At 47.8% G+C, this 27167-nt stretch overlaps 1 protein-coding gene across 6 annotated transcripts in view; it reads right to left on the bottom strand.

Annotated features, from left to right (window-relative positions):
* Window positions 1-27167, bottom strand: part of LOC136627325 (oocyte zinc finger protein XlCOF7.1-like) — a 722169-nt gene that overhangs the window by 101417 nt on the left and 593585 nt on the right. The window contains exons 1-2 of one of the 6 annotated variants that reach the window (XM_066602337.1): window positions 11392-11518; window positions 11186-11309 (exon numbers count right to left, since the gene is read on the bottom strand). The exons of 4 other annotated variants lie outside the window; for them this stretch is intronic. In XM_066602337.1, the coding sequence (XP_066458434.1) occupies window positions 11186-11309; window positions 11392-11415 (148 nt within the window). In that variant the 5' untranslated portion in view covers window positions 11416-11518. Of the gene's footprint in view, window positions 1-11185; window positions 11310-11391; window positions 11519-27167 lie in introns of those variants that run through there. One more of the 6 variants, XM_066602333.1, reaches the window with a different exon arrangement.

Consider the following 27167-nt stretch of genomic DNA (forward strand, 5'->3'; position numbering starts at 1 on the left):
AGTGGCTTTCAAATTATTACGGTGGACAATGTTTACGGAACCAAAATTTACCTTTATTCGGTCATATTTACATTGACAAGAACATAAATATTCTATAAGGGAGGGCATTACGGACCGTCGTGATGACTCCCAAAAAAAGGACTACCGGTATGTAATCCATATATTTCCAGGTCGTCCTGCCGACGGCCCCATTTACAATGGAGCAATGTCATATTATAGGTGACTTAGGATGGGACTACTGTCTTGAGGACTTTCCATCCATATCCCAGGTCTTTTGTCCGACTGGACGTTAACCCTATAATGTTTGATGAAAGTATGTAGGCTAGACCAGGTGGCCACTTTACAGATTTGCTTGGCGGATGCCTAGCCTTTCTCTGCCTATGAGGAGAGAGACCGTGTAGAGTGGGCTCTGATTTTCCCTGGAGGATCGAGACCTCTAGCTTTGTACGCCCCCTGGACGGCAGTCTTGATCCAACTAGCAATAGCACTTTTAGATGCCGTCTTTCCTTTGCCCGGCCCCTGAAATTGGACAAAGAGGTAATTTTTCCGAAAAGAATGGGTAGCCTCTAAATAGGTTAGAATGGTCCTTCTGACATCTAAGCTGTGAAACTCTCGTTCTGTGTCGTTACAGGGGTTTTGGCAAAAAGAGGGCAGGGTAATTGTCTGCTCTCTGTGGAATTTGGATACTACTTTCTAATTTAAACGTGATTCTATCATCTTGTATCAGCATGTGTGGCTCCACATAACATAAGGCTTGTAATTCTCCTACTCTCCGGGCTGAGGTTATGGCGACTAGGAGAAAAATCTTTTAGCGTAAGTAGTCTTAGAGGGAGTTGGGAGAGGGGTTCAAAGGGTGGTTTGCAAAAGCTATTTAGGACTAAATTCAGGTCCCAGGTAGGAAAAGTTTCCCTAATAAAGGGCCGAAGTCCGTCTGCTCCCTTAAGGAACCTACGAACCCAGCGGTACTCCGCCAAGGGAAAATCCAAATAGGATCCTAACGCTGCTGCCTGAACCCTAAGAGTTCTTTGGCTAAGGCCTTTCTCTAGGCCCGCCTGCAGTAAATTCAAAGATTATGGGCATGTCAATAACTGGGATTTTGCTTGGATCCAAGTTACAGAACTCTGAGAACTTCCTCCACACTCTGTTATAGATGGCTGTGATTACGTGTTTACGGCTTTTGGTCAAGGTGGTAATTACTTTGTGTGAAAGTCCTTTCCCTTGAAGTATCACGCCTTCAGCATCCACGCCGCTAGTTTCAGTTTTTCGACCCCCGTGTATGTTAGTGGGCCCTGGAAAGGGAGATCTTCCATGTCCGGTAGTCCAAATAAGCTCCGGAAAAGGAGATCTTCCATGGCCGGTAGTCAAAGTGGGCCCCGGATCGCTAAAGCCTTCAATAGGGGATACCAGGGTCTCTTGTCCCACATGGGAGTGACTAAGATTACTGCCGCCCGGCTGGCCTGAATCTTTTTGAGGGTGTATGGAATCAGTGGGAAGGTGGGAGATGCATAGGCCAAGTCCATGTCCCAACTTTGAGACAGGGAGTCTACTCCGCATGGGTTGTCCCTTGGCTTGAGAGAATAGAAGTCCCGGCATTTCGTATTTCCCCTTGTGGTGAACAGACCGATCTGCGGTTTTCCCCACTGGTGTGTTAGATGATTAAAGGCTTGCTGGTTCAGACACCATTCTCCTGGAAGGACACTGTCTGCTGAGAAAGTCTGCGATGACGTTTGTGGACCCCTTCAGATGGATGGCTGAGAGGGATAACACGGTGGATTCCGCCCAGCGAAGTATCCTTGCCACCAGTTGTTGGAGGTGTGGGTGTCGCGTTCCCCCATGACGACGAACAAACGACAGGGCTGTCATGTTATCGGTTAGGATTTTAACGTGCCTTCCTCTCAAGTGGGGTTCTGCCGCATGGAGGGTCTCCCATATCGCTCTTAATTCCCTATAGTTGGACGAGCATGCGGCTATTCGGGAATACCAGGTTACCTGCAGGGTCAGGTCTGCTACTTGCGCTCCCCACCCGGTTTTGCTAGCATCCGTTGTGACGGATCTATATCGGGTTCTCGTGACCAAGAGGTACCCATGCTCAGGTTACTCTGTAAGGTCCACCAGCGCAGGGACTCTTTACCTTGGACGGACAGGCTCAACTTCTTGTCTAGGGAGGTCTGTCGTTTTTTTCACCTGGCAAGGATGAACTCTTGTAGCTGTCGGGTATGGGCTTGTGCCCATGAGACTATTTGTATGCAGGCTGTCAACAGGCCCAGCACTTTCATAACTTCTCTGATGGACATTGTAGTGGCCTGACATAGGGATGTTACGGATTGAATAAGGTCTTTACTTCTGGACGGTGGAAGCCGAGATTCCTGGATGCGGGAGTCTAGGAGTACAACTAAATAAATCTTCTGTGGACCCGGAATCAGATCAGACTTTTGTTTGTTTATTATCCACCCTAAATCATTCAGAGTTGACTATGGACAGATCTGCGCGTATGGCTTCTGTGGTTTTTGATACCAACAGAAAATGGTCCTGATATGGAAAAATGAAATCTGATTTCGCCTAAAATAAGCTATCATTTCTATTACTATCTTCGTGAAGACTCTAGGGGCAGTCAAGATATCGAAAGGTAGAGCCATAAACTGATAATGATAGATTATGTCACTATCCTGCAGAGCGGACCTCAGATATTTGTGGTGGACTGCGGCTATTGGGACATGATAGTACGCGTCTTTAAGGTCTATAGTGCACGTGACGCTGTCGGGATCTATTAGCGGTACGATGGACCTCCTGGTTTCCATTTTAAATTTCTTGTAGGAAATAAATTTGTTTAAAGCTTTGAGGTTGAAGATGGTTCTGATAGAGCCGTTTGGTTTTTTTGATCAAGAAGAGGGGGGAATAGAATCCCTCACCCCTTTCGTGTTCGGGAACCTGCGTAATGACTCCTAGGTCCTTAAGTTCCTGGATGCCCTCTAGCAGATTTATCTGTTCTTGTGGGGAGCCTGGGGAGGTAAGAAAGAATCTCTTAGGAGGTAGGGAGTGAATTTCGATACCCGGTTTCAACTATCTGAAGTACCCAGGGGTTGGATGTTATCCCCCGCCACTGAACCAGGTAACATGCTAGTCTACCCCCTGTTGAGTCAGAAATGGGTTGGACTTCCTCACCCCGACCGACCTCCTTTGGGGTGCGACCATCTTCCAGTTTTCCCTTTGATTTCTAGAGGTGGCTGTCATGTCCTCCTTGGAAAGGATGGCTTCCTATAGGATTTCCTGTCTGGAAGGGCCCTGCTTTTGGCTCCCACTTTCTCAAGTATCTTATGCAAGACGGGCGCGAACATATATTCGCCTTGGAACAGAATGGCGCAGAGTTTATTTTTGGACGTTACGTCTGCTGCCCATGGTATTAACCATAACGCTCTTCTTGCAGTATTACTGAGAACCGCGTTTTTTTGCGCCGTATCTAACGGTCTCTGCTAACGCGTCTGCTAGTAAAGCAGTGGCCATTTTCAGAAGGGGAAGACAGCTGGCTAATTCTTCCCTGGGAGCCCGGTCTTTAATTGAGATTTCCATTCTATTCAGCCATAAGACCATGGATCTGGCTACTGATGCTGCCGCAATATTAGCTTTGACGGTAAAGGACGTCGCTTCCCAGGTCTTCCTCATCAGACCGTCTTTTTGTCCATCAGGTCCGAGAGCTGAGATGCGTCCTCGGAGGATAGAAAAGTTTTCTTGGCCAACTTAGTGATCTGTTTGTTGACCTTTGAGGTTTCTCTATACAGGCGGACGTCTTCAGGAGCGAACGCCAGCCGGTTCCTAATCTCTTTTGAGACGGACAGTCTGTTATCTGGTTTTTTGTAGTTATTCTCTAGTCTCTTACTACAAATAATGCACTTTTTAGATTGTTTCCTGGAGTCTGCTTTAGCCTACGACCTTTCTTATCCATCTAACCCAGTGTTCCCCAACTCCACTCCTCAGGGACCACCAACAGGTCATGTTTTCAGAATTTCCTCAGTGTTGCACAGGTGATGTAATTATTGTCAGTACCTCAGACATTGCCACAGGTGTTCTCACTATAGGATATCCTGAAAACATGACCTGTTGGTGGTCCCTGAGGACTGGAGTTGGGGACCCCTGATCTAACCCATACAAAAAATGGGGGAGAGGGGAAGAAGGAAACATATATGCATCCAAGCAATCAAAAATGGCAAGTTTGCATATTCCATTTTTTGGCATATAGCCACTCACGGTTTGTAGGGTATCTGTTTCTCCATCTCGTGCTGAGCTGTCGTGTGTAGACATGCTGAGGCACTTCTCGCAGCTGCAGGATAACTTCTATAGGAGTAGAGCCTGCTTTATGGAAAAGTTTGTTTGAAATTGACGCCATTTCCGGGTCTGCGCCGGTACCCACGCCCCCTATGTTGTGCGCGATGTCACCACGCCAGACGACGTCACCGGTACGCGTGCTGAGGACCAGGGAGGCCGCCGCTGCCATTCCCCTGCCAGGAGGAACTACCTGATCGCGGCAGCCGAAAAGTGCCGACTGGCTCATGGAGACCTGCGCTACTCGGCGGCTGATGGCTCCGCGGTGGCGCAGGTCGGAGATCCAGGGACTACAAAGTTATGCTGCCCCGACCTCTTCCCTCCAGGGGATCTTCGGCACTGGAGCTTGCATCTGGCCACCATAGGGACAGGAAGACAATGAAGAATGGTGGAAGGGAGGTGCTTTTAAGAGCTCTTCCTGTCCCTACCGAGGTCAGAGGGCAACCTCCATTGTAAATGGGGCCGTCGGGATGACGACCTGGAAAAAGGTCTTCCTCTTCTGCTGCTTTTTCCTCCGGAAACTCTTTTTTCTTATCTGCTGCTTTCTATAGGATTTTTCCAAATCCGTACTGAAAAGAAATTGCCCATGAAAAGGGAGAAAGCATAGTTTGCTTTTAGAAGCTAGGTCACCTGACCACGATTTTAACCACAGCACCCTTCTGGCGGAGTTGGATAGTGCCATTGTTCGTGCTGAAAGCTTCACCGTTTCTGCTGATGCGTCTCCCAAAAAGTCTGTAGCCATCTTTAGGATCGGAAGTGAATCCAGGATTTGTTCTCTTGGCATTTTGTTGGATAAATGAAGCTCCAATTGCTCCAACCATACCCCCAGGGTTCTAGCCACACAAGTGGCCGTTATCCCGGGCTGTTTTGCGGTCCATAGGGTACCTCAATCATGTGGCATTCTTCAAACAGGAGTGTTGTGCGCTTCACCACTTTGGCTATGAGCACATCCACCCTGGGTATTTCCTCCTAGTTTGCCCACACCTCCTCCTCAAATGGATAGCGCCTTTTGACGCCCACGAGTGGAAAAGGACCCCATGTCGGGTTTGTTTCATTCCTTCTGGATTAGCTTTGATATATTTCCATGGACTGGGAAAGTATGCTTAAGCCTTTCCCCTAGTCCTCCGATCATTTCCTCCAGAATTGTGCAATGCTTCCTGGGCTCCTCCATCTTGAGGGTGGCCCTCACGGTTTTTTTGAGCTCTGAAAGGTCTCTTGATGAAACAAATATTTTTTATAGTCGTCTTCGTCCGAGGATTCCTCGGGAGCTGGCTGCTCCTCAAAGTCCAAAATTACTGAGCTTGTTTCAGAATATCTTTCTGGACTATAAGGGTGCCTGGACACGGATGCTGCCGTCAGCTGCACTGTCTGTGACGTCAGGGCTGAACGGACTTCCTCTTTAATCAGCTTCCTAATGTCCTCGCTAAAACTGCCCAATTCCTCCTTAGCTTGGCTATGTCGATGCTGGAACACTCCTTCTCCTCTAGTACTGCAGTCACCTTGAGACAATAAGCCTGCAGCAGCAGAGCTTAGTTTAGCGTACAGCAAGTCTTCTGTCAGCTTCCTTTTTAAATCCCTTTTTCTTTCTTAATTTGGCGCCTCTTGCGCCTAGCCACGCCCCATCCACGCATCACAAGACGCCGCCAAGCTGATGTCATCATGCTGCTCACATGACGACGCCCTTCTTCCCTCAGCGTCGTGCTTAAGGAAGGTGGAGAGCACTGTGCCAGCCCCTATACCAGCACTAGTCTGTGCCCCGAACGGAGGAGGAAACCTATGGCCCCCACTTCCAACCTCCATGGGCCACTGTGGGAGGAATCTGGCCTGGGGAAAGCACTCTATGCGGCGTCCCAGGATTCGATCCTCAGGAAGGGGGGACAGGCTGACAACGACTGTCCACCCGACCCATTGTAAGTCTTCTTTCTTTTTTGCTCCACCAGCGCCTCTCTGTGATCCTGCCTCCTGGCAGGACAGGAAGAACACTGAGGAAGGTGGGAGAGGGGGGAGCTTTTAACCTCTTGGTGTGTTCCTGTTCTATCAGGAGGAGGCTCTCTCAGGTGGTGCTGTCGTGGAGACGACTGGGAAAATAAACCTTTTCGCAGGCGACGTTATCCTGACACTCACTAAACCAGAGTCATCATTAGCTTATGTCATCAAAACTGCAAAAATGTGGTTCACTATCCTACTATAAATCTAAGCCTTCAAAATCTCTGATGAGGGGATTAACATAACAAAGCACAACAATTGTCATCCAATTTCCCATCCCAGTGGAGTCCCCACTCGATTCCCTATCTTAGCATTGTATTAACGCTCAACATCTCAAACCAGCTTAAACTAACTTTCCCCACCCAATAAAATCAATACAAGAATAACTGGACAGACGAGCCTCCTTGGGGTTGGGATGGATGGACAGGATTATACTATATTAGATGTTACACTCCCTAAAATCCTCTATCATCTATGGACCCTCCCTATACCCATCCCGATCACAACCTGCGCTTCCCTCCACAAACACATGGATTTGTTTATCTTGTAAAAAGCAAAACTACGAGTAGCCTTCTCTTATGACCAAAAATAAAAAACATGGTGGCCTAAGCCTACCTAACCTCCAAAACTACCACAACTCATTTTTGATTGATCAAATCAAAGCAAACACCTATGTGCTACTCATCCCGACACATGGCCATCACTAGAATCTCACTTTGCACAAATCTCAGACAGGAAATCGTATTTCCGGTCCCTCTCCAGCCGCCCCATTCACTTGTCCTCCTCATACCTTCTCCCACAACAGGCAACCTTAATAGGGTGGAGAACAGGATTCAAAAAGACCTCCTTCCCCAGGATAGCCAGATTCCTCCAATCCCCGGTCAACATTTTAGTTTTTGATCCCTGAAATCTCCCTCGACGTACGGTCAAACACTGGAATTAAATCGGCAGCAGATTTACTATAACGGACAACTGACAACATTCTCTTCAATCCAGGAAAAATATAAAATTCCCTCTTCCGAGTTTTATGTATTCCTCCAAGTAAGAAAACCTCTTCGCACCCGGCCAGGCAAATCAATATTCCAACGGTTTTAAAGGACCAAATATCCAATCCCCTTAACCAATACAAGAATCGGACACAACAAATCTACAGATTGTTATCGGACATGTTTCTAAGGGAAAAAAAAGTATCATTCCTAAAATGGGAAATGGACCTCTCAAGGCAATTCAGCCTACAAGAATGGCAAACCGACCAAAAGTGGGCCGTAAAATCGACATCATGCGCATCCAACCACGAACAGTACTATAAATTATTGGTCAGATTGTACTATACTCCATTAGGGCCTCATACATCTATAGATGCGTATCCGCTCATAGACCTCATGCATCTATAGCGGCGCATCCCCTCGTAGACCTCATGCATCTATAGCGGCGCATCCCCTCGTAGACCTCATGCATCTATAGCGGCGCATCCCCTCGTAGACCTCATGCATCTATAGCGGCGCATCCCCTCGTAGACCCCATGCATCTATAGCAGCGCATCCCCTCGTAGACCTCATGCATCTATAGCAGCGCATCCCCTCGTAGACCTCATGCATCTATAGCGGCGCATCCCCTCGTAGACCTCATGCATCTATAGCAGCGCATCCCCTCATAGACCTCATACATCTATAGCAGCGCATCCCCTCGTAGACCTCATACATCTATAGCAGCGCATCCCCTCGTAGACCTCATACATCTATAGCAGCGCATCCCCTCGTAGACCTCATGCATCTATAGCGGCGCATCCCCTCGTAGACCTCATGCATCTATAGCAGCGCATCCCCTCGTAGACCTCATACATCTATAGCAGCGCATCCCCTCATTGTTGGAGAAACTGTGGACAAAGCGGGTCGCTGCTCCATTTTTTCTGAAGTTGCCCTCTAATCTCCACCCTTTGGAAAAGGTGTTTAACATGATAGAAACCCTCCACCTCTACGCAACTAAAAGCAAACCGGATTTTGCGCGTCTACTGCTAGGGATAGATAACTTCCCATTGGGTGGCCATATACTACACACAACTTATCTTACAATGGCGGACAACTGGAAAAGCTCCAGAGTTTCTTTCATGAAATGAAATATCTTCTATAGTCTCATCTAGCTGCACCTACGGAAAAATACTGACAGTCCAAAGCAGAACATTGGATCCCTTATAGCCAAATGGGACACTAGCTGACAAATCACCCCTCAATTAGCATACAACCCCTCACATACCACCCCTCCTATATCCAGGTCTTAAACCCCTTCCTTCCCCTAACAGATCCTTTAGCCATAACATAAAAGCCTTGAAGTTGTACCAACAAGTTTCTATAGCTGATATCTAGTACTCCGGTGATGAACTACATTACCCAGCAGATCTTACTTTTGTAAGAAGGAGCATCAGTCTCTTTACTGTTCAACAACGTATCGCATGTTTAAGATCTCTCTGTCACGGTACAGAAACCGTATTCTAACCCAACAAATGTGGCAACTTTATTATAAAACCCAATAAAAATGATTGAAGAGAAAACGTTGTATGTATTCCCAGACTATTAATTATCACTACCAGGACATTATAGTCCCAGTGTTTCTGGAGGCACATCACACAAACAGTAGCTTGATTACCACAGAAGACAAACACAGCTTGGCTCCTCCCACAGCAGTGACATCATCACAGGTCCTTCAGCCCACCGGATCTCTGTGGTGGAGGTAGGTCAGTGTGTTCTGTCAGGACTGCTGAGTTGTGTCTGACATAATAGCAGATCAGTGGTATTCTAATTTTATTATTTTTGTCATCCCCTTTTCAAGAGCCCTAACTGTGCTGCTCTTCTGTTGGCATATACCTATATTACACTCAAGTTTGGCAGTATGCAGCAATTCCAGCAACCTCATTGGTTCTTATTCACAATTCCAGCAAGCTGATTGGTTGTTTGGTTGTTAGTGCTGAACTTGAGTGTACTATAGATATATGCCTTCTGTCGGTCAGACTTTGTGTTTTACATATGTTGTAGAACCTTCAAGGACGTCACCAGGGGGCGGAGCGATGGCATCACCAGGGGTGGAGCATAAGAATCACACACACACTCATAGACAAGTGGTTGTTAGTAGTTTGCTGGTACCAATGCAAACTACAAGACTTTTTGCAAAAAATGAGCCCTTGGACAACAATGTCGATGGAAAATTAAAAAGTTATTGCGCGCAGAAGATGGCGGAAGAGAAGAATTTAAAAAAATTAAATGTCCTTGAAAAAAAATAAAAGTAGTACAAAAAAAAAAAAAAAACTAGAAATTTGGTGTAATAATCGTACTGACCCATAGAATAAAGTTATTAGGCAATTTTTGTTGCAGTTTGTGCGCCGTAGAAACAAGACGCGCCAAAAATAGGCAGAATCTTGGTCTGTTTTCATTTAACACCACTAAGGATTTGTTAAAAAGTTTTTCAGTAAATTATATGGTACAATAAATAATACCATTGAAATATACAACTCGTCCTGCAAAAAATAAACCCTCATACAGCGACGTCGATGGATGAATAAAGGAGTTGCGATTTTAAAAAAAAAAAGGAGGAGGATGGGGGGGGGGTGAAAATGGAAAGAAAAGGGGTTACTCAAGGGGTTAATGATGTGCAGTTATCGGAGCTGAAGCATTACTGGGGAGGGGGTTACCACGAGAGATGATGTGCAAATAATGCAGGTAAATCACTAAATGTAGCAGTAAAACATAACTTTATTAATATGTTCTATAGAGTAAAATACAAGCACTAAATGAGGGTAATAATACCAAAAACTATATAACAAATACCTAGTGGTACCATCTGGGGGCAACCCCTTCCCCACTGAGTAACATAACCAACTGTCATATACTCACCTCTCCCCCCTCCCGCTGTGTCCCACCATGGTGCTCTGTCCCTTCCCCCGCTCAGTTTACAGCTGCAGTCCTGCCCGGTTTATGGGACGTCACAGGGCTGCAGCCAATAAGAGCTCAGAGATTCATCTTTATGTGAAACTGTACAAAGGCTTTCCTGACACCCAGATAGGTGAGATCCACGACACCATGTTCATCCACTACTTCTGTGAAGGGGAATGCATTGTGGCTTGCAGTTTTCCCCCCGCCCCAACAATCACAAGTAGTCCAAACTAGCCGGGCCTCATGTAATTGTAGGGTCACAGCAAACTGCGATACAACCGCACTGACCGCCATTACATCCCAATGAGAAGAGTATTGTGGCCAGAGTCACCATGTGGCCACAGCCGTACTGGTGACCCCTTCACCAATTTAGAGGGGTTCTACAAATTACCAATATGAAACTAAGAGGACAATAAAGGCAGACAATGATATATTATTGGCCACCATCGCTCACAAGTCCCACCAAGCAGGACTCCCACTCTGTAGATACAACCAAACAGGCTCTTACCAGTGATGGCAGATGCCTCCTTCTCCAGTCCTGCGGAGGAAGAGCTAGTGGTGATAGTTTGGGGGACGGGGCAGCATGGGCCAAGGCACCTCTCCAGCCCTGCACCGCCGCCGGCTACTGTAGCAGTAGGGCTGGTGGAGCAGAGATCTTCTGTAGCCACATTCTCCTGCTGCTGTTTGATACAGCAGCCGTCCGCCATGTAGTCGTTGACTAGCCTCACTGTATGACCGGGATGCTTACATGTCAGCTATTAGTAAATGTGTATTGCTGATCTGTAGGCCTTCTGATTATACACTGACTTTAATCAACAACTGTGTAGTGAATGGCTCTACTAATCCAACTAGCACAGTGTCCTGCCTGGCTCACACCCCACTTCCTGCCTACAAGCACCAGGGGTACATGCCCCACATCACCCATCCACAGCTATGATCCTGCTAAATACATCCATTACCTGGTGATGGGAGCGGCTGGCGGGTCTCCATCATGGCCTCCTTGTAGAGATCCTTGTGTCCTTCTAAATACTCCCACTCCTCCATGGAGAAATAGACAGCGACATCCTGACACCTTATAGGAACCTGACAATACAATATACAGTCATTACCCAGAAGCCTCCAGTGCTGTAACTGTATAATGTCCCAGCATTCCCTGCAGCATCACCTCTCCGGTCAGCAGCTCAATCATCTTGTTGGCGAGTTCTAGAATCTTCTGTACATTGATGTCCTCATGTATCAGGGGGTGAGGTGGGGGCCCCTTGGTTGGGCTCAGGGGTCTTCCCCATCCATCACACACAGGGGTCCGACAGCCATCGCTAAAGGTCTTCTTCACTACTGTGTAATCCTGTATATGGGGAGACATTAATAAATATCACTACAGACATTTCCGGAGCCCATCACTGCTCCAGTGACATCATCTGTTATTACCATAGATAAAAATGATGTAATGTGACATCATCAGAATCTCTCCCCCCTCCAGTGACATCATCTGTTATTACCATAGATAAGAATGATGTGACATCATCAGAATCTCTTCCCTCTCCAGTGACATTATCTGTTATTACCATAGATAAGAATGATGTGACATCATCAGAATCTCTCCCCTCTCCAGTGACATCATCTGTTATTACCATATATAAGAATTGTTAGTGCAATTTTCGCTATTCGATATACTGTGAGTGCCATATTAGATAGGAATAATGTACAAGCCTGGAGACCTTTTCAAAAGATCACACGTCTACATCATGTGTCCCTAAAGGCTTCTCCCTTTATTTAGGCGGGTAAAAGTTTATATAAGGTTTCAAATCAGGAAGTTGGGTCATTTAGGATACAGTTACATTATTAAGTGTGCTGATAGGTCATTCTCATAGGGAGGTATTTGTGAGGTAGCTGTGAGATCATTCACCTGGGAGGAGCTTCCCTTGAGCATGCTCTATTCATTCTTGACTGGTTGTCTGAAGGAAATACTTCCTGTGTTTCTCTCCAGCCTTTTCCTGTCCCTTTACACAAAGACATTCCTAGATAGGTTTTCAACTGGTTGAAAACCGGTTTGACAGGTTTTTGGACACAAAGCTCTGCTCCTTCAATTCTTGTGGAGGTTGGGGGGCGATGTTCCCTCCCCCCAGAGGTTTAGATTAGAGACAGAATATAGCATCTTCACAGCTGATAAAAATACAGAAAATACAGACAAAATGCCGAACCTCTCAGCCATCTACCACAGAATGATGTAATGTGACATCATCAAAATATCTCCCCTCTCCAGTGACATCATCAGAATATCTCCCCTCTCCAGTGACATCTGAATCTCTCCCCTCTCCAGTGACATCATCTGTTATTACCATAGATATGAATGATGTAATGTGACATCATCAGAGTCTCTCACCTCCCCAGTCAGCTGGAGGAGTATCTCTAGGGTGAGGTTGAATACACTCTCCGCCATCTTGTTTCTGTTGTCCTCCATCTTTGATGAATCAGTCCTGTAGGGACCTGAATGGAAACAATATGAACCGATGTAAAAACCGCAAAAACCAACATCTCCAAGTTCAGCTGCTTTTTACAGGGTTTTCTCTGAAGCGCTGCAGTGTTTTAGCGCACAATATAGATATCTGCAATGTACATGCGTGTTGGGATGTATGTGTGACATCGGGCAGCAGAATCCTCCGGACAGCCTCCCGTTAACCCCTTCCTGCAGCCATTTCTCATCCCCACCGCCCAACGACAATTGCTATTATATCTGCTAATAAAGCTGGATGAGCGCCGGTATTGTGAGGGACAAGTAGGATTTTTAATAGCAGCATTTAATGTGGGAGAACCTTAGAAATACTTTATTAGGAATTCATTTAATAGGAAATTTTATAAAGACATTTGCTGGAATCCTTTAACCCCTTAGTGCTATAGGTAGTACATGTACGTCCTGCAGCGTCGGGGTCTGTATGAACGCGCGGCGATCTCCCTCCATACAGCGCGAGCGCCGGCTGTTTATTGCGGCTGATACCAACTCCGATAAGCTGTCAATTCTGATAGCGCCATTTAAAATGGGATGAGATCGCAGGGAGCCGTGCAGGTGTCATGGCAGCCGGAGGCCCTCTGTAACGCCCCGGGGCTGTCCTGGCAGAATGCCTATCAAGCCACGCCCGTGGCTCCTCCAGAAAAGGAGTGAGAAGATGAGGCCATTCCCATCTAATTACTTCTCTGTACTAATTACTTACTGACTCCTCGACCTAAACGTTTACCAGCGTCCGGATCGCGGCATCCAAAATCCGCACAAACCTCAGTAAAGTTTACACAGCCCTATCCCGTCTGGGCCCAATCTGTAGCAGAAAGTAGGCCGACCGCTTCTATAGCGAAACCTGTTACACGCTGCCGTCACGGAGATAACAAATATCACTAGCGAGGAACAGCTAATACATTCCTGATGACAGATGGAAAACATCCTGAAGGTCATACAAATGGCCACCAAAATAAACCTGCAGAGGGCGCCCACCAGCCTCACGCCTGCCCTTCAAAGAATTGCATCTTCTACATCCTGGTGGTCAGAGGGATCTGGTCCTTCAGCCGCTAGGACTTACTATTCTTAGGGCTCCCACCCACTGGCGATATTTTCTTTCCTGCGCTGTGAGAGCACGAGAAAAATCTTGCATCGCAGCGCAAGAAAGAGGCCGGTATAGAACCAGCATATCGCAAGTGGTTTCAATGGGGCTAGCGACAGCAGCGCTAGCCCCATTGAAAGCATAGGGAGAATGCCGCAGACTTCTGCCACCACTGTGACAGCGGTGGCAGGAGTTTCCTTCATCTGCTGTGGCAGAAGTCCGCGGCATTCTATTCTATTGCTTTCCGTTCAAAAGTATTTTATTCGCATAGTTTCAGAGATACAAGCATACGTTTGTCAATTGCATAGAAAATTGGGATGACACGTAGTTGTATTGACATAAGTAAATACATTCTTTACACTTCTAAGAGATCGGCTATGCGTCTTTTTTCTTATTTGGGCAGATCTATACTGTCCACACTTAACTAAACTTATACTACAACACAAACATAACTGACAAACAGGGGGGTTCAGGGGAGGGGGGTAGGAGAGGGGGTAGGGTTGGAGTGGGGGTGTTATGACCGCTGGTGCTTTGGCACCAAATTTGAACACAGTTTAAGGCGGTAGGGCCCAGCTCCGAGCAGCGCCATGCCCAATACCGAGCACTTCCCGGGGGAGCTCCAATGTCCTCTATAGGTGCCCTGTGGCCACCCAGACCTTAAATCTTTCAGAGGCTCTGAAGGTAGACCATGTCTGCCAGGTATGACGGAATCTTACCTGGGAGTCGCCCTCCTCCGCTCCCATCTCATCGAAACTCATGAGATCATTTAACTCTTCTACCCACATCCCTCTCGAGGAGGGGGGGGGTTGTGTTTTTCCAGAGTCTGGGGATGACTCTTCTAGTTGCTAGTAAAAAGAATCTCAAGACATTTTGCTTGATGTTTTGATTGAACCCGGGAGGACTGAGAGAAGGGCCATCTCCTGTGTAAGTCTTAGCTGTGATTTGCAGATACGGTTATATAAATCAATATTTTCCTCCCATAAGGCAGCCACTCTAGGGCAGTTCAACCGATTGTGGGTCATGCTCCCAATGTCGGCATTACATCGCCAGCAAGTTGGTGGTGTCTGTGGGAAGATTTTATGCAGGTGATCGGGAGTTCTATGCCACCTAGAAAAAATTTTGAAATTTAGGTCCTGAGCCTTGCCGGCTGAAGACATTTTGTGACATAGTATCCAGGCTCTCTCCCAGTCCTCTTTCGGTAGACTGTGACCCAGTTCTTTTTCCCAGGCTTCTATGTATGTAGATCTTTGGTCCTCTGCCTCCCGATTCAGCATCAGCCTATATATAGATGATATCGTATGTCTCTGTGTGTTTGAGGACATGACCATGTGTTCAAAGGGCGTAAGAGCCCCCCTTAGGTTCACCCGAGGAGCCAGGGACCCCACAAACCCCCTCAGCTGGAAATATTGTAGCCAGTAGCTGAGACCAGATCCTCCCTCACTTATGATTTCAGTGAATGGTTTTAAGCTCGCGTTGGACATGACGTCTCTGATTCGTGGTATTGGTGTAGTCTGTAACCCTAATATGGATGTTTCCCCTAGCATTGTCTTGAATTGTGGGTTTATTATGAGAGGTGTTAGAGGGCCAGGGACCGAGACCATGCCTTCTTTATGCCCGAATTCTGTCCAGGTCTTAAATAGTTGCCCTACGAACGAAGATATGTTGGGGATCTCTTTTATGAGTCTAGGTGGGATCCACGCTGTTCCCCGGAGGGTCCCCAGGACCAGGGAGTGTTCTGCAGTGACCCAAAGTTTGTGGCCGTTTTCCTTGAGTTGGTCTAGCACACAATTTGTGAGGCAAGCTTTATAGTAGAGATTGAAATTAGGCAAGCTCAGGCCCCCTTTTTCCTTTTGTCTGGTGAGGAGTGAGTAGCGCAGGCGTGGCTTCTTTCCCCTCCAGACAAACGCCGTGATGAGGGTTCGGAGGCGTTTTAGATAGTAATTTGGGAGTTTCACCGGGACCATCTGACATATGTAGAGAAATTTCGGCAGAGAGTCCATTTTGATTACATTGACTCTGCCACTCCAGGACAGAAACAAGGAATTCCATTTGTTAAGGTCCTTTTCTAGTTCCGACAGGAACGGAAGAAAGTTCAGCTTGAAGGCTGCGTAGTGTCTGATGGGAGCTGAATGCCCAGGTATTTTATCGAGGGCCGTTTCCATCTAAATGGGAATTGCGCCTCTAGCTATGACGCCTCGGTCTGTGGCAACGTCACGTTCAGGATCTCCGATTTTTGGGCGTTTACTTTATAGTTACATACTCTTGAAGGATTACGAGTAGTCCTACGCGCGGGTTGGACAGATATAATAGCAGGTCGTCTGCGAACAGGGCCATCTTATGTTCAATGTTCCCAGTCAAGATCACCCTAACTGAGGCATTTTGACGGATCGCGTTAGCTAGCGTTTCCATCGTTAGACCATATAGAAACGGGGAGAGGGGGCATCCCTGTCTGGTCCCGTTTGTTATTTGGAAGGCGTCCGACAGGGATCCATTTACCCGAATCCTGGCTGTGGGGTTTCGATATAGGGCCATGATTCGGTCTTTTGTCCTCGGACCTACCCCTATTTTATCTAGTGTGGCCGCAAGAAAGAGCCAGCTGACTCTGTCGAACGCCTTCTCCGCGTCAACCGCCAGGAGGCACAGCGGGTCGCCCCTGTCCTTTGCTCTGGCAATCAATGAAAGGGATCTAACCGTGTTGTCCCTAGCTTCTTGGCCGGGGACAAACCCCACTTGCTCTCCATGTATCAGCAACGGTATGGTATTTTGAAGTCATGTGGCTATCAATTTAGCGAATAGTTTTATATCTATGTAAAGAAGTGATATGGGACTATAGCTGCCGCAGACCGAGGCATCCTTCCCTGGTTTTGGAATAACTGAGATCTGGGCCATTAAGGAGTGTGTCGGGAATGGGCACCCTTGTTCCACCGCGTTGAAAGCTCTAAGAATTAAAGGGGAGATTTCTCCTCTGAAGATTTTGTAAAATCTGGCTGTAAAGCCATCCGGGCCGGGGCATTTGCCCACTTTCAGCTCTTTGACGATTTTTGTGAGCTCCTCCTCACTAAAATCTTCGTCCAGATCCGCTGCCTCCTCAACTGTCATTCTTTTGGGGGCGTTTGAGGTCAAATAGGCCTCAATCTCGCCATCTAGTCCCTGAGCGTCGGACTGCGTTTGGTCCCTGATGTTATATAGTTTAGAGTTATATGTTTTGAATTCTTCTAATATGTGCCCTCTGCCCTCAACCTTTATTTTGGTAACATGTGTGGGGGAAGTTCTAGGGTGGAGGACCTTGGCCAACCAGCTTCCGCATTTGTCCGCATATTCGAATGTCCCTCTACGTAACTTGTCTCTGTGTGCTAGTGAGCGTTGGTCGAGGATTTTGAGAACTCCTCTGCTGTACAGAGGAGATTTCGGCTTTAACCCCTTAACGACCAGCCCATAGTGTTTTTACATCCTCCCGAAGTGGGCTTTATTCTCTGAGGACGTAAAAACATGTGTCCTGCAGAGAATAAAGCCCCTCGGGCTCTGGACATGACAGCTCCATGCTGTCGGTGCCCGCAGGTAGGGCAGGTGAAATTACTCACCCGGTTCCGGCACGCTGCTTCCCGCTCTCCTGCCGCTCCGGGCCACGAGGCCAGTCTTCTGCGCATGCGCGTCAGGCGGCATTACGTCAGCCGCATGCGCAGAAGGCCCGGCGGTGCGTGAGATTTAAAATCTCCTGGCTCCCGGCTCCTGTAGGTAGCCGGGAGGCAGGAGATGTCAGCGGGAACCGCGGTGAGCAGTCCCCAGTACCGCGATCGTCGTTATCCAATGGATAACGGCGATCGCGGAAAAGTGCCAAAAAGTTTTTAAAAAGTAAAGTTTCACCTCCCCTCATGGATTGGATCCATGAGGGGAGGTGAAAATACTCACCTCAGGTCCGCCGATGTCCCCGAAGTCTCCCTCTGCGCATGCGCGCCCGATGATTGACATCGAGCGCGTGCACAGAGGGGCTCGAGCCCCGGGAAATTCAAAATCCCTCTGCTCCTGGCTGCCATGTGTAGCCAGGAGCAGAGAGATTATACCGGGGACATGATCACTGTTACCCAATGGATAACAGTGATCATGTAAAGTAAAAAAATATATAAAAAAGTAAAAAACAAGTTTTAAAAAGTTTAAAAAAAAGTTAAAAAAGCGTACGTTTCATCTCCCCTCACGGATCATATCTATGAGGGAGGATGAAAGTACATACATAAGGCCCCCGGATTTATCCGCGGACCTTACGCCAAAATGGCGGACGCATGCGCAAAAGCTGTGGATTGACAGGATAATTTAAATTCTCCCTGCTCCTGGCTACAAAACGTAGCCAAGAGCATAGAGATTTCACGGGGGGCCGCGGTGAGCGGTTCCTGGTCACGTGTTCGCCGTTATCCAATAATGGCGATCATGTAAAAGTAAAAAAAAAAAAAATTTAAGTTTCATCTCCCCTCACTGATGCGATCGGTGAGAGGAGATGAAACTTTTTACCGGAGGCTTCCGTATTTGCACCCCGACGCGATCCTCCTCCGTGATCCTTCCCGAATTCTGCACATGAGATTGCCGGCAAAAAGCCGGACACATGCGCAGGAGTCGGGGAGCCCAGGATACTTAAAATCTCCTTACTCCCAGCGACCAATGGTCGCCGAGAGCCTGGAGCAGTGACGGGTGGCCTCGTTGAGTGGTCGCCGGTCATGTAATAAAAAAGTAGCGCTCTAACATAGGTCGGTCTCACATGACCGGATAGGAATTACGGATTCCGCATACGTCTGATCCGCGCTAATACACAGATCAATCGCATTGGATTACACAATTCCGCTCACATTAGCGGGTTGGAATTGTGTAATCCACTCACAGAAAAGAGAACGCAGCAGGTTCTATTTTACCGCGGCTATCCGCAGCATAGAACCCATTGTGCTCCGTGGAAGCTGATATACCTGCTGCCCATACGCAACTACGTTGTATACGGGCTGCAGGTACCCGTGTCATCGCTAAGCGACGGTGCGGGAAATACAAACAAAAAAAAAAGTTGCACTGCGCATGACCGCCTGTGTGAGTAGGCAGTTATGCGCAGTACATTAGGCGGCCGTACGCAGGGTCACAGCTGGGCTCACAGATAGGATCCGCTGCGGGTCTCCGCAAACGGATTCCGCCTACGGCTGCGTGAGCCCGGCGTTATTCAGACCGCTACCTGTAATACATAATTTACAAGAAGCCGCGGGAACGCTCGCCTTTATGCAGTTCCAGGAGCAGCTTGTTGAGCGCCTTCTGTGTGAGACCGCCGCACCTCCGCAAGCTTACTTGCGAAGACTCACGGAACGCCACTTTTTACACCCCATACCCACCACTGAGGTCAAGAAATGACCCCCAAAAAGCATGAGGAGGGGGGATACACATTTTTTTTGGCCCCATGGGCCCATTCCAACCAGCCTCCGTAAAAATCTAAGATTTGCGAACGCCGAAAAGGGCGCAGAGTGTGTGTGGGCGGAGGAGGGGGGGGGGGGGATTTTAGAGAGTCAATTTTTATTCCGTACAAATAAGCAATGGGGCCTGGAATTTATTCAGTTGTACCCTGAAATCCAACGGGTGTCCCCTCCTTTATAGGCCTTGCCATGCGTCCTGTAAGTAGATGGGGGCCACAAGGGGTATGTTTCTGAACACGGGACAAACTGGGGTATCCATTTTGGGGTGAAAGTCTTCATTCCTATGTACACTGTACAAAAAAACTTTTTAAATTTAAAAAATTGCCCAAAAAATTGAAAATTTTTCCTTCTGCTTTGCTTAGATTCATTCAAATACTGTGGGGTCAAAATACGCAGTACACCCCTAAATGAAACCCTTTCAGGGCAAAATCCTGAAACAGCTGTATGTACATGGAGTCTGGCTTTGCTTTTAATTCCCAGTCATTGTAACAAGGCTTGTATAAAAAGTCTGACTTTGACTTGAAGGAATGCTGCCTTTCAATAGGTGGCACTGTGGAGGATTTATTCCATCTCCCTTATTTGGTTGGGGAGATAAACATTAGCCAGAGTATACAACTAATTTTAGGAAGATAAATCTGCCCTCCTGATCTGTTACAGAGTCTATTACATTGTGTCTAAGGTTTCTGTGCAAGGCGATAGACACACCTCCCGCTTTCTTCGTGGGATGGGGGCTATGGAACCATGTGGGGAGTAATTTGGAGCCGCATGATGGAACATTGTCTGCTCTAAAGTGGGTTTCTTGGAACATAGCTACCTGAATTCTTTTCTTGTGGAGGTGGTAAAATATCTGGCCCCTCTTCTGAGGGATGTTTAGGCCTGTGGCGTTGTAGGTACTACATGTCAGCTCAGCCATGGTAGTCTTCGATGTTGTGGCGCCATCCCGTGTGGCCCCCCCCCCCACCCTCCACATTGGGGGGGATTTGGGAAAAGAGGGAAGGAGAGACACATGAGGTAGATCAAACAAGAACAAAAACAGTAAAAACGAATAACTCGTATCAAACTGGTAGACTATCATATCCCGATAGTTTGCGAGGACTAACTGTGCCGTCGCTTTAAACTATAGTGGCGAGAACTAACACACTTGCGAGCTTTTGCTCCCACCCCCTATGAAATCAAACATTTTGTGATGCGTTTGGTTTCCAAAAAAACCCCAGACCCCAAGAAAGTCCCGGTCTCGTCGGCCCCTTTGCTACACTCTGCTGAACAAGCGCATGGGAGCTAAATGTTCTTTTCAGGTTGGTTTCGTCGGCTTGGGCTTCTGTGGATCCCGCATCTCCTGAGGTCTCTCTCTTCGTCGTCTTGATCTGCGTTCTACTGTCTGCCACTCGGGTCTTGGAGGGGGGGTTGGGAGGGAAGATGATTTGGGCCAATCCGGCAGAGACACGAGTGGCAGCTCGAAGGTCCCTAGGAAGTTAGGCAAGTCGCCTAGGCTTCGAAATGTAGCTGATTTGCCTCCTTTGTTGGCATGGAGCTGGAACGGGAATCCCCACCGGTAGACAATTTCTTTTTCCTGCAGTAGTGAGAGTAGGGGCTTCAGTGCTTTTCTCAGCTGAAGAGTGCGTCGTCATAAGTCTGTTAGGACCATTAGCGGAGTCCCTTTGTATGCCAGATCGCCCTCTTTTCTAGCTTGGTGGAGGATTTGTTCCTTCGGGTTATAAAAGTGCACTCTGCATATGATGTCTCCCGGTCTGTTCGGGTCGGTGGGTTTGGGTCCCAGCGAGCGATGAAGTCTATTTCTATTTCTGTGTCTGGGGGTCTCTGTAACAAATTATTGAAGAACTCTCTCGCGCTTTTGCTCAGCTGTGTATTATCGATTTCCTCTGGGAGGCCTCTGATTCTTATATTGTTCCTACGGTGACAATTTTCCAAATCGTCGATCAGGTTATATAGTTCAGTGATCTGTTGCGAGTGTTGCGTGAGCTCGTGGGCATGGTCTTGAAGGTATTAGACACTAACTCTTGCTCGCCCTCGATTTCTTCTATTCTCTGGCCCAAGTGGCATATATCTTGTTGTAAAGCAGCGATGTCGTTTTTATGCGATGCTTCCATCTTTTGGAAAAGGCCGTTGATTTCACTTTTGGTGGGGAGGGCTCGAAGATGTTCTTTCCAATCCCATTCCCCGGGGGGGATCGGGTCTCAGGGGCGAGGGGCTTATTCCTTCACTCCCGTTTTTCTTCTTTTTTGTGGCGACGTGGTGCGGTGTTTGCGGCTGGTATTGGGGGCGAGGGTGCGGAATGTTCTGCGCTGGACCCCTCTGTAGCGCTAGTCTCGCTTGCGGATTCTCTTCCCCCAGGGCCGCTACGTTCACCTCTTCTCTGTGAGGGTCTCTGAGGCCGGGGAGGCTGCTGGACATGAGGGCTACTTTCCCCTGCTGCATTGCTCTGTGGGGTTCTCTCTCCCCTATATTCTGCTATTGGGGGATCTTCTGCCTCTCTGTCTCTTGGGCCCTGGGCTTGGGTATGGGGCTGTCCCCTCTTGGGTCTTGGAGTTATGGGCCATGGGAGCACAGTCCATACCCCGTTCTGCCGCCTGCTGCTCTGCCTCCGCTGCTGCCAGGAGTGCCTGCATCCTCGTCTCGGCTACTCCTGGTCTCTAGGCTGCCGTGGCTTCTTTCACCGCCTCCGCGCTTCCTGCAGAGTCGGCACCCGCCGCCGCCTCTCCCAAGTGGGCCACCTTCTTCAGTGTCGGCAGCGCCATCTTGGCCGCAGTGCCTCACTCCCCGCTGTCTCCCGCGCCTCGGACGAACGCCAACAGTTCGCTCCCTGAACGGATCGGCCTCTTCTTGGTGTGCTCCCGCGTCTTCCCCTTCACTATCGGGCCGGTAAGAGGGGTCTTGGGGTCCTTGCTGGGGTCGGAAACAGCTCTCGGGGCCGGGAGCGAAGTGAGTGCACGTCTCATTGCCTCATCCGCTAGCCACGCCTCCCTATTCTATTGCTTTCAATGGGATCAGCACTGCTGCCGATCCCATTGAAATCAATGGTTTCAGCCAAGCCCCGCAGAATGATTATCAGGGAAGGGCTTGAAATATAAGCCCTTCCCCAATAATCATCAATAAGTGTGTAAAAAAATTAAAAAATGTATTACTCACCTCTCCTGCGCTCAGCCACGCCCTCCTGCTGGCTCCCCAGCGCAGGAGAGGTGAGTAATAAATTTTTTCACACACTTATTGATGATTATCAGGGAAGGGCTTATATTTCAAGCCCTTCCCCGATAATCATTCCGCGGGCCTTGGCAGAAAGCAGTGCTTTCAATGGGATCGGCAGCAGTGGGGGACCTCTGTGCAAAATTTCACCAATTGGCATTTTGCCAGTAAGACAACAATATGTTTAAAAGAACCAAAAAAGTTAAATCTGAACAGAAAATAGACATCCCTGGCTGGTCCGAGGGTCCCTATGATATATTAGCTCAGGTGTTGATGCATAGTGGGCTTGCAGAATCATGGGATAGTAAGCTAAAAGATTCAGAGCCCCTCGATGCTGTTAAGGCACTCGAGGAGACCCCTGGATTTGGTCGATGCTGGAGTGATGAGGCCTACAACCACAGCATGGAACAATCCGGTATGGCCTGTGAAGAAAAGTGATGGGTCTTGGAGGATGACTGTGGATTACAGGGAGTTGAATAAACAAACACCTCCCTTGACGGCAGCTGTCCCAGACACCATTACAATTGTGGAGCAGATCCAAAGTCACAGTGGACAATGGTACGCTGTGATTGATATCGCACAAGCCTTCTTCACAATTCCAATAGAAGAAAAGGCACAAGATCAGTTTGCCTTTACGTGGCAAGGACGTCAATATACGTTCACTCGATTGCCACAAGGTTGGATACATAGTCCAACCATCTGTCACCGGACGGTGGCAGAACATTTAGAGGAGTTTGATTTACCATCAGAAATGCAGTTTTCACATTATATCGATGATATAATGATTCCGGGATCGGATGAACAATCCGTAAAGAAACAATTGGACAGATTGTTACATCATCTGCGAGAAAAAGGATGGGAAATAAATGACAGCAAGGTGCAGGGCCCCTCTCAGACGGTGAAATTCTTAGGAATTCAATGGAATAAGGGCCATAGGGAGATTCTCCCTAAGGCAAGGCAGAAAATCTTAAATCTTCCCACCCCGAAAGATAAGAAGGAAACTCAATCCTACATAGGATTGTTTGAATTTTGGAGACAACACATTCCGCATCTGGGGGAGCTTCTTGCTCCTCTTTACAAGGTGACTCGCAAGAAGTACAAGTTCACGTGGGGAGAGGAGCAACAGGTTGCATTTGAGGCAGTAAAGGAAGCCATACAACAGGCCGTAGATTTATGGCCTTTACAAGATGGTGAGATAGAACTTCATGTATCAGTTCAGCATATGTATGCAAACTGGTCATTGTGGCAGAAGCAAGGGGGCAAAAGAGTGCCACTGGGCTTCTGGAATCGAAAATTACCAGATGCAGGAGAAAAATACACTCCACTGGAGCAACAGCTGTTGGCATGTTATTGGGCCCTGGTGGATACTGAACAATTGACAACAGGACACATAGTCCTTCTAAGGCTGCAAATACCCATCATGAGCTGGGTATTATCTAATCCAAAGTCCAACCGGATAGGACATGCCCAGGAGCAGAGTATCATTAAGTGAAATGGTACATCTCAGAAAGAGCGAAAAAAGGCGAAGGGGGGATAGCTGCCCTGCATGAAAAGATAGCTGATATCCCTCCAGATGGTCAGGTTACACCAGTAGCACAAATGGAGGAATCCCCAGTAAAGTGGGGAATACCTTACTCTGAATTGACAGACTCCCAAAAAGAGCATGCTTGGTTCACGGATGGTTCAGCCAAGTATATCAGTGGAAGGCATAGATGGAAAAGTGCAGTCTTTAATCCAAAATTAGACAAGACGTTGGTCATGGAGGGGAGGGTAAGAGCAGTCAATATGCAGAACTTTTTGCGTATTCTTAGCTCTGAAGCAGGAACAAGGGCAAGAATGTCATTTGTATACGGACTCATGGTCAGTTGCCAATGGTTTGGCCACTTGGATCATGGGATGGAAGAAGAACAATTGGAACATTCATGGTAAGGAATTGTGGGGGAAAGAGCTTTGGCAAGACATAGAGGAATTCATTAAGAGTACCAAAAGTACTGTGTTTCATGTTGATGCTCATGTCCCTCTTGACTCATTTATTTAATTCTCAAGGCGATGAGGCAGCATCGATCTCTGTTGCCTACAAGAACCTGACAAGGAAAAGGAAGCATGGCTTCAAGGTACAGCTGTTTGGGCTCACCAAAAAAGTGGAGACTTGGGAGAGAAGGCCACTTACAGGTGGGCACGAGAAAGAGGTATCCCATTGACGGTGGACATGATCAAACAAGTAATCGCGCAATGTCCAGTATGTCAACATGTTCAAAAACGAGAAGTGCCTCATACAGTAATGGGACACATAGGGAGAGGCCAGTTGCCAGCACAGATTTGGCAGATGGATTTTGTAGGGCCCCTCCCTGAGAGCAGAGGATGTAAGTATATTTGTATAGCAGTAGATACATTCTCAGGTCTGATGGTGGGATTCCCATGTAAAACAGCAACACAATGGAGTACTTTACGTACTCTGGAAATTATTACCCAGTACTATGGGACTCCCCTGCAGATCCAGACAGACAATGGTTCACATTTTACTGGTAATCAGGTCAGTAAAAACAACATAGAATGGGTATATCATATGCCCTACTATCCACAGGCCGCGGGCTTGGTGGAACGAATGAATGGGTTATTAAAATCTACCCTGAAGAAGCTTACGGAGACCGACAAATATGGTCAATGGAGAGATAATCTGACTGATGCTTTACAGATTATCAACAACAGGCCCATCACTGATTCCATGACACCCTTAATGCACATGCTAACACCCAACCTCAGTATAGATGTAGCTAAGGTAGAGACAATCTTATACTGGAAAATACATCCAGATGCGCAGGCACCTTATAGAGCCACTCCTGCTGCTGCAGGGTTGGATCTATACGCTCTGGATACCGCAGTGATAGCACTATTTGAGTCCCTCTGAGGGACTTGCAGCACTGTGCCTATGATCGCTGTTATAAGGCATGGCAGGGCTACTGCTCTGCCATGCCTTATCGCTTATACGGCGATTATAGGCACAGGCAATACAGGACGCCAGTGTCTGGCGTCCTGTTGCTATGGTGACAGGCTGGGCTCTCGCAATGACATCGCGAGAGCTGGCCGGAGACACAGAGGGGGTGCGGTCCTTCTGTGAACTCTTTCCCTGCCGCGATCTACTTAGATTGCTGCAGGGAAGGGGTTAACAGTGGGGGGCGCATCTCCGATGCCCCCCCGCTGTTGCAGCAGGACGCCGGCTGTGACTGACAGCCGGCTCCCGCTGCGTTATAGCGCAGGATCTCATGTGATCTCGCGCTATCCCCAGGACGTACCGGTACGTCCTGTTGCGGGAAGTACCAGGCTCCCAGGACGTAACGGTACGTCCTGGAGCGGGAAGGGGTTAATGCTTCGAAAATAGATCCTGGACATATAAAAAGGCTTCCATCCACCTGTCGCCAGGTGGGACGCGACGCTCAAAAGACTGTTATACGAGCCTCTGTGCAGTTTCCACCCTCAAGGACTTGTTCTACCAAGCGTTCCCGTCGGGCTTGCTATGATACCTTACTCGGAGGCTACGGAGCGCTTTCTGGGACTATTAATGGTTTTGATATAGAGACTTTAGCTAATCGAATGCATAACGCAGGAAGTGGTATTAACGATGTGCTCACATTGCAGGCTAAGTGGATGCCCACTAGATGGCAGCCTTTTAGTATGCAGACGGGTGTGGACACAATAATGCTTGATCTGCAAGATGCATCTAATAGGTTTTCATATGAACTAAGCTCTAACATATCCAACTGTTAATTGGTCAATATGTACCCTGCAGACTATCAGCAACAACAAAAGAACACACTTCAAACTCTACTTATGACAGGCAATGAGCAGGTGTGGAGGACCGTGTTCAATCAGACTAGAACTGACACTGATTGGATACAGTTGGAGGCGCAGAAAACGGTTTGTAATGATACATTATGTAAAGGGACTCAACTTGTGGCCTAGCAGACGTGCTGACGGTGTATTCGGGGATCCTCCTACCAATCGTACCTGGAGATCCCCCGATTGGGAGTGATGCTACAATGTCCGGTGATGTATTGATGCTTAGCTTTGTTACCCATGTGATCTGTATGCTCTATATGTTAATAGTTTCACTTACATTTATATACTAAAGAGTGAATAAACTTGTGTTTTATATCTGTTTTACCTCAAAACTGTCTCAGTTTGCTTTGTTTGTATGCTAATAAGGCTGTAGAATTGCTAAATCTTGAGCAGGTAAGACAGCATATCACACACACAGCTCTGCTACATGCATATCACGCACACAGCTCTGCTACATGCATATCACGCACACAGCTCTGCTACATGCATGTCACACACACAGCTCTGCTACATGCATGTCACACACTCAGCTCTGCTACATACATTCTTCATCCCATACAACAGGGATCACAAGCAGCACAGCACTCTGGATGAAGTACCTGTGATGATGTCAACATCATGCTTCGCCCCTGATCACATGACAGTGACGTCATCACAGGTTCTTCATCCTGAGTTAGTGTGCTTATAGGACCTGTGATGACGTCAAAGTCATGTGATCAGGGGGTGGAGCGTGTAACTCACTTATGGACAGACAGAAGGACTCACACATCCTCCAAGAGCTTCTTGCTATCAGCGCTCCCCATCCTCCCAGCAGCCTGTAGTGGCCTCACCTGACCAGACCGCTGCGAAGAGGAAGCCGGCAGAGGGGGTGAGGGGGG

The sequence above is a fragment of the Eleutherodactylus coqui genome, chromosome 5 (genome assembly GCF_035609145.1).
Source record: "Eleutherodactylus coqui strain aEleCoq1 chromosome 5, aEleCoq1.hap1, whole genome shotgun sequence".
Lineage (NCBI taxonomy): Eukaryota > Metazoa > Chordata > Amphibia > Anura > Eleutherodactylidae > Eleutherodactylus > Eleutherodactylus coqui.